The sequence below is a fragment of the Bos indicus genome, chromosome 9, assembly GCF_029378745.1.
Source record: "Bos indicus isolate NIAB-ARS_2022 breed Sahiwal x Tharparkar chromosome 9, NIAB-ARS_B.indTharparkar_mat_pri_1.0, whole genome shotgun sequence".
NCBI lineage: Eukaryota > Metazoa > Chordata > Mammalia > Artiodactyla > Bovidae > Bos > Bos indicus.
In genome coordinates, this window is record NC_091768.1 from 22,296,540 (window position 1) to 22,308,923 (window position 12,384).

The 12,384-nt window shown below is 35.9% G+C and overlaps 1 protein-coding gene across 2 annotated transcripts in view; it reads right to left on the reverse strand.

Moving 5' to 3' along the window:
* IBTK (inhibitor of Bruton tyrosine kinase) overlaps window positions 1-12,384 on the reverse strand; it is a 94,776-nt gene that overhangs the window by 9,555 nt on the left and 72,837 nt on the right. For both annotated transcript variants that reach the window (XM_019967082.2, XM_019967081.2), the window contains exon 26: window positions 2,536-2,685. In XM_019967082.2, coding sequence (XP_019822641.2) covers window positions 2,536-2,685 — 150 coding nt within the window. The remainder of the gene's footprint in view (window positions 1-2,535; window positions 2,686-12,384) is intronic.

Consider the following 12,384-nt stretch of genomic DNA (forward strand, 5'->3'; position numbering starts at 1 on the left):
ACTGAGGAAATCAAGAATAGGCTGGGTTTGTGTTTTGGCTGTATTTTTGCTTTTATGAGAAGGCTATGAGGAAAATGTTCAATTTGGTTTGGGACATAAAAGTTTAAGGTATTTCTGAACATTCAAATAGGATGGCAATATCAAACAAGGCAGATGGAGACCTAAGTCTGAAGCTCAGATGCCAGATAATTGAACAGTGAAACTCATGAAACAACACAGAACATAAGTGAAATGAAAAGATAACCTATAAGTGAACTTCAAGTATGATGAGTCATATAAAAAACCCATGGTGTTGGCAATATGGAGGCTACTTCTGAATTTATCCTGAACTGTTTCAGTTTAGTTGTGGGACTGGAAGCCAGAATAAAAAGAAGTGGGCGATGACAGCTCTTTTGAGAAATCTGGCTGTGAAGGAAGCAGGGAATTGGGAACAACAGGACAATTCTAGAAGAAAGTGAGGAGGCTGAGTGAGGGATTTGACTTCCCTCGCCACCCCCCACCCCCCGCCACTCCACATGTGAGACACCTGTGCATATTCAAAACCAAATGGGAAGAATCTACTTAAAAGGAAAACATTGATCCATAAGAAAAAGAAAGACAGTTAATAATTTAAGCCTTCATTAGTGGAACTGGGTTAAGATACAAGTACAGGTATAAATCGAACCTGTGTCTCTCATGTCTCCTGCATTAGCAGGCAGATTCTTTACTGCTGAGCCACCAGGGAAGCCCATAATGACTTATTAGAAGATCCTAATTGAAATAAATGGGCTTCCCTGGTGGTTCAGTGGTAAAGAATCCGGCTGCCAATGCAGGAGATGTGGGTTCAATCCGTGGGTCGGGAAGACCCTCTGGAGGAGAGCGTGGCAATCCACTCCAGTATTCCTCCCTGGCAGACTACATACAGGCCATGGGGTCGCAAGAGTCAGACATGATTTAGGAACCGGACAACAGTGAAAATAAATACTATACAATTAAAATATGAGACATAAATTGAATATCGAGGCTGATAAACTTCCTCTTCATAATGTGTTGTCACTTTTGTGTAAGGTTGGTCTCTTCTGTATGAGCAGGGGCTATGTTAATTTTGTTCACCATTGTAACTGCAGTATCTACTATAATGTCTGATACACATCAGCTAATATTTGTTAATATTAAGACATCTTACACTGCACCCAATTTGTATTTATAAGCCTATCACAATAGCTTTAATATTCTCCCTTAATCATAGGTAAACATTATATAAAAAGGTGCATCTGTTTTACACATTAGAGTTCGATTTAAGATTTTTGTTTTAAAATAACATTACACTGCCAAAAGTATTTGAAAAGTTAGAGACAGATCATGGCTTCTTTAGATCCTTTCTAATCTGATTTTCTGTACTATAAGTAAAAGGCTCAAAAACTACAGTCATAAATATACATATCTGTAACAAGAAAGCCAGTTACAAAAACAATAAAACTATGTTTAAACAGTTCATCTAAACCTGCACTTTCCAGTGTTGTTAGAAGACTCTGACATTCCTCAGGAGCTGCTCACAGGACAGGTAAGGTGACAGTAAAGTAGTATGGTTCTAGACCCCTCTTCGCTCGGGTCAGGGAAGTTTATATTACCTGTTTGATATGTTATAATTGGATGAAAGATCTGATTTTTAAAAAGGAATTGGGGTGGGAGGGGAATCTGACAGTGAAAAACTGCTTAATCATTATGAAAAACAAAATTATTAATCTGGTCACAACTAATATTTTTAATTACATTTTTATTTTGTCTAAAACATTCTAGGGAGTATAATATATAGGAGATGTCATATTAGCAGAAATAAGGGAAAAAAGAAAACTCCATTTAGTCAACCTACTTGAAACAGTTTTTCCTACCAACATTGTCCTATCTAATGCCCCAAGAATGTTTGTTCTCTTTTGAACAATAATTAAAAGAGAATTTAATCATGGTGGGGAAACTTTTTAAAAATACCACTTTTAATCTAGGTTTTCATGTAGGCATTTATAATATGAAACATCTTTTCAAAATACATTGGACTTTGACAACCAGTATCACAAACAGCTACAGAAAAAGATGGAAATACCTAAACAGGCTCAAAAAACCTTGGATGCATCTCAAAATGTATGCTAAGTGAAAGAGATTTTTTTAAAAGCGTGTGCTGACTGATTCCACTGATATAATAAAACAACAGAATATAAAAGTTAATCCGTAATGACAGAATTCAGATTAGAGCTGCAAGACAGGATGGGGAAGGACTGTAAAGGGGCATGGAGAAACTTCTGTGAATGGTGGTTAATAGTCAGCAACCTGAAGAACTGGTGATGCTGGTTTCACAAAGGTATATATATGCCAAACTTCAAATTATATACTTTAAATATATATATTGTTTAAGCCAACTATCCAAATATATCTTAAAAATAAACATGTTAATTTTGAATGTAAAAAGAATGTATAAAACCTGCCTTATAAATTTTTAAAGATTATTTTAGAACATAGAACCACTATAAGAACATTTAAAGGTAGGAAAATGTTTATTACCTTACAACTTTTGGAGACTGGGAATTTTCAATCCCTTTAAAACAAACTTTTTTGACATGATCTCCTGATCTCTGGCCAGTAACAGATTTCTTTTCTTCTACTAAGAAATCCCGGAATGACTTGGATGAAACTGAATGTTGAGAAGATGCCCTGTAGAAAGACAACAAAGAGCATGGAAAAATACTCATTTTTCTTAAAAGGCTGTTGCTGGAAGTGGTGAGGGGACAATGAAGTGAATACATACCAAAAATTTTAGCAATATAATTACAGTTTTCAATGTGATGTTGGCTTTTTGCTGTCAATTACAGACTAATCAAAACTGTGATAAGAAAAAATAATCAATGGAGATAAACATGGGTGATAGCCCAGATATTGAAATTAGCAATGCTTTTAAAAACAGCATTATAACTATGCTTCAGATAACAACAAAAAATATGGTAAGAATAAATAAGTAAGCTCAGCAGAGGAAAAGTGTCTATGAAAAAGAAGAAAACAGAAATTCAAAGACTTTAATATTCAACAACAAAATTCACTGGAGGGGTGAAACAGCAAGCCTGGAAAAGTCTAAACTTGAAGATAAATGTTTTCAATCTTTTCTTCTGATTAAAAAAGTTTTATTGATTTAAATCAGCCATGGTGACTTACAGTAATATTAAATGTAATTGGACACCCAGAAGAAAAGGAGATAGGGCAGATAAAAATATCCAAAGAATATTTGGATATTTAATATTTAATTTGGCCATCTCCAAATCTGGTGAAATCCATAATGTGACAGACTCAAGAATTTTAGCCAACCCCAAAGAAGAAAAACGTAAAAAAGAACATACTTATACACACAGTGGGCAAACTGCTAAAAACCAGAGATCAAAAAAGAAATCTTAAAAGCAGCTGCAGAAATCCAACACAGTATGAAAACACCTGGTTATTTACCAGAAATGAAAGTCAAAAGAGAGACATCTTTAATGTGATGGGGGGGGGGGGGGTCCCCCCACTTAATTACATTAAAAAAAGCATTAACCAAGCTAAGCCATAATGGATTCCTGACCCAAAGGACCATAAACACTGGTTGTTTTAAGCTACTGTTTAAGGCAATTGGTTACAAAGCAATAGATAATACAAGATAACAATTTCAAAGGACAATAAAGAAATATTATAAATAACTATGCAAATAAATTTGACAATTTATAAGAAATGGACATACCTTATCAAAGATAACAAAAAATAAAATAGAAAATTTGTATAGACCTGCATCTAAAAAACTGAATTAATCCCACCAGCTTTTTATTGTAGAAACTAACAAATTGATTCTAAAATTTATATGAGAATACAAAAACCTAGATTAGCCAATGCTGTCTTAAAAAAGAAATACAAAACTGGAAGAAGATAAAACAAGTTACTGTAATCAAGACAGTGTGGTATTGACATAATTATTAACAGATCAATGGAACAGATTAGAGAACTCAGTAACAGACCCCATGTGATAGTTACTTTACTTTCAATAATGGAATTGCCAAAGCAAACAAGTGGGAAAAGTGTTTTTTTATAGAAGAAAATAAAAAGACCTTTATTTCACACCATACCCCCCAAATTATTTCAAGATGAATTACAGACCTAATGTAAAAGCTAAATGTCCTGGAAGAAAATTGAATTACAGACTTAACATAAAAGTTAAATGCCCCAAAAGAAAACAGATTATCTTTGTAACTTGGTGGCAAGCAAAGGTTTCTTTGGACATAAGCAGCAATAACCATCAAATCAAGGAATGATAAATTAGACTTAACCAAATCAAAAACTTCTGCTCATTAGAAGATATCATTAAGAAAATAAAAAATATCTGTAAAACATACATCTGACAAAGAACTTTTTTTCTTTGGACAAGCCAAATCTAAGATTTATATAAATGTGGTCAAAATTAAAAATAGAAAAAAATAATTCTGAATAAAAAGAACAAAATCAGAGAAACTGCACTATCTGATTTTAATATTTATAAAAAGTTATCATCAACAAGTCAGTCTATATGGGCATAAACACGTGTATGTAAGTCACATGGAACTGAGTAGAGTCCAGAACTAGACCCACACACACATGGTCAACTGAGTTCCACCAAAACTGCCAAGTAATAAAATAGAGCAAGGATGATCTTTTCAGTAAGTTCTGCTGGAACAACTAGGTATCTGCATGGGGAAATAAACAAAAACCTTGCCCTGTACCTTACCCACATACAAAGAGACACTTAATCACAAAAGCTAAACTAAGGAAACATCTACATCAAAACAAAAAATGTTTGTAACCTTAGTCAAAGACATGGAGATACTACTACCATCTCCCTCCTTATAAAGGTTGCTATGTGGATTGAATGTTAATTTATGGTAAAATATTTAACAGTACCTGATACACAGAAATGCTATGTAAGTATGTTACTATCCACAGTTTTCACAGCATTTAACAAAATTTGCTTAAAGAAAACAAGACAATGAGAACACAAATTCTGATATGAAGAAATATAGTCAATTAACAGGCATAATATCCTTCCTTCCTAAAGTCTGATTTAGAAAAATTAATCCAGAAATGTAACTTTTTTGCTATTAATCCTGAACATCATTTTCAGAAATCCTTAAGTCAATATTATAAATAACAATATAAAAAATTTGAGTCGGATATTAATTTCATCTATTTTATTTCCTCAGAAAACAAAGTGAATACAAATGCTAACCAGTTAATTCCTCCCAAAACTAAATTTATACTTTGAAGAAACCATAAAATCCACACCAGACTAAATTCATAAACTATTTGGGGTTCCCCATAAAAGATCAGCAAAGCCTTCTAAAATCTATTATCTTATCTGAATTCAGGGATTCAGTTTAGTCGCTCAGGCATGTCCAACTCTTTTCGACCCCATGGACTATAGCACACCAGGCTTCCCTGTCCATCACCAACTCCCGGAGCTTACTCAAACTCATATTTATTGAGTCAGTGATATCATCCAACCATCTCATCCTCTGTCATCCCCTTCTCCTCCTGCCTTCAATCCTTCCCAGCATCAGGGTATTTTCAAATGAGTCAGTTCTTTGAATCAGGTGGCCAAAGTATTGGAGTTTCAGCTTCAGCATCAGTCTTTCCAATAAATATTCAAGACTGATTTCCTTTAGGATGGACTGGCTGGATCTCCTTGCAGTCCAAGGGACTCAAGAGTCTTCTCCAACACCACACTTCAAAAGCATCAATTCTTCAGTACTCAGCTTTCTTTATGAACTCTCACTCTCACATCCATACATGACCACTGGAAAAAACATAGCTCTGACTAGACAGATCTTAGTCGGCAAAGTAATGTCTCTGCTTTTTAATATGCTGTCTAGGTTGGTCATAGCTTTTTTTCCAAGGAGCAAGCATCTTTTAATTTCATGGCTGCAGTCACCATCTGCAGTGATTTTGGAGCCCAAGAAAATAAAGTCTCTGTTTCCACTGTTTCCCCATGAAGTGATGGGACCAGATGCCATGATTTTAGTTTTCTGAATGTTGAGTTTTAAGCCAGCTTTTTCACCCTCCTCTTTCACTTTCAAGAGGCTCTTCCATTCCTCTTCACTTTCTGCCATAAGGGTGGTGTCATCTGCGTATCTGAGGTTATTGATATTTCTCCCGGCAATTTTGATTACAGCTTGTGCTTCATCTAGCCTGGCATTTCGCATGATGTTCTCTGCATATAAGTTAAATAAACAGGGTGACAATATACAGCCTTGACATACTCCTTTCCCAATCTGGAACCAGTCTGTTGTTCCATGTCCGGTTCTAACTGTTGCTTCTTGACCTGCATACAGATTTCTCAGGAGGTGGGTAAGGTGGTCTGGTATTTCCATCTCTTTCAGAATTTTCCAGTTTGTCGTGATCTACACAAAGGCTTTGGCATGGTCAATAAAGCAGAAGTAGATGTTTTTCTGGAACTCTCTTGCTTTTTCAATGATCCAACGGATGTTGGCAATTTGGTATCTGGTTCCTCTGCCTTTTCTAAATCCATCTTGAACATCTGGAAGTTCATGGTTCACGTACTTTTGAAGCCTGGCTTGAAGAATTTTGACCATTACTTTGCTAGCATGTGAAATGACTGCAATTATGTGGTAGTTTGAACATTCTTTGGCATTGCCTTTCTTTGGGATTGGAATGAAAACTGAACTTTTCCAGTACTGTAGCCACTGCTGAAATTTCCAAATTTGCTGGCATATTGAGTGCAGCACTTTCACAGCATCATCTTTTAGGATTTGAAATAGCTGAACTGGAATTCCATCACCTCCACTAGCTTTGTTCATAGCGATGCTTCCTAAGGCCCACTTGACTTCACATTCCAGGATGTCTGGCTCTTGGTGAGTGATCACAGCATCGTGGTTATCTGGGTCATGAAGATCTTTTTTCTATAGTTCCTCTGTGTATTCTTACCACCTCTTCTTATATCTTCTGCTTCTCTTAGGCCCATACCATTATCTGTCCTTTATTATGCCCATCTTTGCATGAAACGTTCTTATGTGAATAATTAATATATATCTGATTCTGGCCTAACCACCAAAACACTTTTATATGCATCATTTCATTTAATCTTTACAACAATAATCCTTTAAGTATTTTCATCACAACCTAAATTTAAAAGAGCACAACCAAAGCTGAGGCATTTGAATGACCCTCAAATCACCAGAGATAAGCAGAACTGGGATCCAAACCCAGTTCTTAATGATCACAAAACTCATGCTTGGCCATCTAGTCTATCACCGGCTTCAAAAAGAATCAAAATAATACTCCTTATAAAGTGCCAAAGATGGAAGGAAAATGATGATTCACACTTAGTTTTGTTGGTATGAGCTAATAAGCATCTATTCATAACAAAATCAGCTGAAACCTTCTATCAAATTTCTATCTGCTCAATAATTAAATAGGACTGCCTCACATAAGGTTTTTCTAAGGAAAAAACTCACCAATAACTCAATACATGCTAAAGAAATCAATCATGTGAAAATATTACAAATAAAATTACATTTTATTTATACACTAATGGTTAATACTTATATAATGCTTAAGGTGCTGTTCTAAATGTGTTTCATTAACTCTGTTTACTCTTCACAATACCCCTGTGAAATAGGTCCTGTTTTTAGTCTATTTATGAACAAGAAAACAGAGAAAGATTAAAAAATTGTTCTGATCTTATGGACTCTGTGGGAGAGGGAGAGGGTGGGAAGATTTGGGACAATGGCATTGAAACATGTAAAGTATCATGTATGAAACGAGATGCCAGTCCAGGTTCAATGCACGATACTGGATGCTTGGGGCTAGTGCACTGGGACGACCCAGAGGGATGGTATGGGGAGGGAGGAGGGTTCAGGATGGGGAGCACATGTACACCTGTGATGGATTCATTTTGATATTTGGCAAAACTAATACAATTATGTAAAGTTTAAAAATAAAATAAAATTTAAAAAAAAATTGTTCTGACAGAGAAAGACTGGAAAGTCAGATTAAAGACTTAATCTGAATTCACACTGCTAGGCAACAGATCCACATTTTAAAGTTCAGGCAAGGCTGACTCCTGATTACCAGGCTTAATCACTGTACTACTATGTTCACAGAAAATCATTCACCCTATGCAAAGTCCTTTAATCATAAGAAAGAGATTTTCTTTACCGATTTATCAGAAATATGACCTACCAAGGCATTCATGTTAAAGATATTTCTTCAAAAGGAACTTACCTGACTTTGACTTTATCACAAAATTTTCTTCAAAGGACATACATGGGCAGAACGTTAAAAAATTAAACACAAAGAACCACACCCCATTTCCTTACCAACTCTCTTCTCCTCCCCAAAGTACACATACCTGAAAGTTTCTACTGGCAAACAACACAACTATGCTATAAAGTACTTTGTATTATTAGTCACGGGGAACACTGCTGGCAAATACTCTGCCAAAAAAATCTGATGAATGTCTTTTGTAAGTAATTCATGTCTCTAAATACAAAAACTTCACCATCATCTGTGTAAAAACCACAAGACGTCAGATTCACCTTAGTGGTAATTTGCAAACTTCTAGATGTAATAAATAATGTACACCCTAAAAAAAATTCTTTCTTTCATAGCTATTTTATACCATCTCCTTAAGAATAAGTGTAGGTAGCAATGCTTACTTACAAGATATCTTATATTTGCATGTTTATTAATCATGCATAGTGGTCACTTATAAAATGTCTTATGCAGACTTCTTTAAATGAATTCTATTATTCTTTCCACTGATCATGCCATAATTTGAAACAGTGTCTGATGTCTGATTTCCCACAATTTTACTTTCCTAACTCAAAGGCTCTGGCTCTTTTCCATTTTAGCAGACAGAAAAACTTAAGAAGCATTTGTACCCACATAAAAAATTAATCGACATTTTTTTTCTCAACTAAGGAAGCTCTAAAAATTGTGCTTTAATGAGCAAAATTTCTAGCTAAAAAGTTAAGCAACTGAACTTAGTTTATAGGTTAGCTCAAAATGGAATTTGGAAGAAGTTACATTCATACAGCCAGGCCACAAAGATCGTGCATTCTTTCACTCAAGATGGCTGGTAAGAAATGTAGTTTTATTTCTCCAAGTAAAATAAAGGATAATGAAAAGTGATCAACTCCCATATACACTTGGTGTTTTCACAACAGATTTAAAAGTCAACTGGTTAGAATTTCATTGTAATGCAAAAACCAGTTATTTTTCATATTTAACACTGTCACACCTAATTGCATGCAGCAGGAGTACTGTTACATACTGGAAGTCATCATACAGACTAGGTGAATGAATGGGTGAACAAACTAAGTAAATTCCCTACCACAACCGGTAGACTTAAAGGGCTAATTTGTGATTTGCTAATTAATTGCACATTAAGCTTATTATTAAGAAGTTGTTGTTTAGTTGCTAAGTTGTGTCTGACTCTTTTACAACCCCATGGACTGTATGTAGCCCGCCAAGCTCCTCTGTTCTTGGAATTTCCCAGGCAAGAATACTGGAGTGGGTTGCAATTTCCTCCTCCAGGGGATTTTCCCAACCCAGGGGTCAAAACCCACACCTCCTATATTGGAGGTGGATTCTTTACTGCTGAGTTACCAGGGAAGCCCGTTATTAAGATAAAAAAACAATAAAAACATCCTTTAATAATTAAGAAAAATCACATTAGATGATTCATCAGGAGATGAAGATGTCCCTTTGAGAAGTAGTTGGAAAAAATCACTATAGCAATGAATATATTCCATATATACAATCTGTAAATCAAATCAAATTAAAATGCTAATTTTGTATTAATTTTCTACTTTTTTCAAAGCTGAGCAAACTTTAAATTCTACCAACTTTATTTAGACCAACATTTACAAGAGATATCCTCAGAAAAACAAAGACCAACATTTACAAGAGACATCCTCAGAAAAACAAATCTATTCCTTTTTTTTCTAATATGATTTCTAGAGAAAATAGTAAGGAAGAAAGTATCAAATAGTATACAAGTTGTTCCTAGACTTGGATGTTCCTAGACAAGCTTTTCACAATTAATAAAAGAGCCCACCAAGTAGCCAGTATAATGTATCAAAAAAAAAAAAACAAAAAAAAACCCACATCAAGGCACTTCACTATGAAATTTAAGAACACCAGAGATAAAAAGGGGGAAGTGGGGAAAGAAACTGGTAACATATTAAGAGTTAGGAATTGGAATGGCATTAGACTTCCCAACAGAAATAAGAAAAAGGAACTCTACGAATGATTTCCAACTCAGAATTCTGTTCCCACCTATCAGTCAAGGGTGGTGAGAATAAAAACAAATTCAAAGTTATAAGAGCTCCAAAAATGTACATCCTATACTTTCTTTATCAGAAAACTACCGGTTTTGATGTGGAGTGTGCTACCTCAATCAAAGAGTAAGCCAAGAAATAAAAAAACACAGCCTCTAAGAAACTGGGGATCAAATACTGGAGGGAAGCAAAGGAAATCCCCAGGATGACAATTAAGAGAAGTCTCAAGATCATGGTATTAAGCATGCCTGAAAAAGGCCTAGTTCAGACCAGAGAACTCAAGAGTTCTAAATGAAAATGTTTCCAATAAAAAACAAAAGTCATAAGTAATCTGGGATGTTTCCCAGTAAGGGAATTATTATTATTTATTAGTTATTCCAGGGAAAAAATAAAAGCGTAAAAAAGGAACTACAATCATACAATGGTTCTGTTGTGAATCTTAACCAGTCAAAAGAGAATTTCTTTATTGGGGTTGGAATGAACTCTGGTGTTTGAAATAGGCTCTAAACAAGAGTTGGATTAAGTCTATTAGTTGGATTTCCCAACTTGAGTGATCACTGTTTTGTTCCTCTTTCTGTTCATTTACTTTTTGTTTTTTAATAAGGAAACTGGTTTATGGCATGGCTGAAATTGTATTTACTAAGCCCAAAGCTTCCTCAGGCTTCCTAGGTGGCACTAGTTGTAAAGAACCCGCCTGCCAATGCAGGAAACATAAGAGACACAGGTTTCATCCCTGGGTTGGGAAGATCCCCTGGAAAGGGAATGGCAACCCACTCCAGGATTCTTGCCTGGAGAATCCCACGGACAGAGGAGCTTGGTGGGCTTTGGTCTGTGGGGTCACAGAATCAGATATGACTGACACGACAGCAGAAAGCTTCCACATGTGCTTAGTTAACTGGCTCAAATTGCAATATGTTTAGTATCTTGAGAACTAATTTAAGAAGTTTTTTTTTTCCTGGTCTTTCCATACTTTTGTTTAGGAAAAACAGTAACTCTGTTTTTTTTTTTTAACTTTACAATATTGTATTGGTTTTGCCAAATATCAAAATGAATCCACCACAGGTATACCTGTGTTCCCCATCCTGAACCCTCCTCCCTCCTCCCTCCCCATACCATCCCTCTGGGTCGTCCCAGTGCACCAGCCCCAAGCATCCAGTATCGTGCATCGAACCTGGACTGGCGACTCGTTTCATATATGATATTATACATGTTTCAATGCCATTCTCCCAAATCATCCCACCCTCTCCCTCTCCCACAGAGTCCAAAAGACTGTTCTATACATCAGTGTCCCTTTTGCTGTCTCGTATACAGGGTTATTGTTACCATCTACTCCATAAACCTAACAGAGGCAGTGATCAAATCACTTTTGTATATTGCCTTATCAGAAACTAGAACATGCCTTGCATGTAGAAGCTACACAACAAATACCAATGAATCGAAACATTCTATTAAACCCATTCCCTCAAGTTTTACTCTTTTCTTTTTCACTTGGGTTTTCTCATGTCTTTTTTTTTCTGTGATCAAGTTTTATATTTACTAGTGGTTCTGACATGTAGTCTTCCTGATGGCAATCAAAATGAGTTGCCACTCTCTTCAAAATAATTTGCATTTTAATTGGGAAAAAATATTTCTTCTTACAAATAGGAAAAAAGTGGCATTAGAAGCAATGAAAGGATCTCCCCACGCCCCTCCCCTCCCCCCAGTCAAGGGTAATCTCTAGTACCCTCTTCTATGCTTGGGACAGCAACAGGGTTTTTTCCTGCCCTTCATATTTCCATGTATTTTTCCTCTAAAACTGGTTTCCACATATTCTATTAGTAGACTTTCCTGGTGGTATGGAGGCTGGGGATCTGCCTACCAATCCCATGGACATAGATTTGATCCCTGGTCCAGGAAGACTCCACATGCCACAGAGCAGCGGGGCCCAAGTACCACAACTACTGAGCCTGCACACCCTGGAGTCTGCAGGCCACAACCACTGAGCCCACATGCCACAACCAGAGAATGCCCGTGCATACCGAGGAGGACCAGTGCAGCCAAAAATAGACTTTTTTTTTTTAAA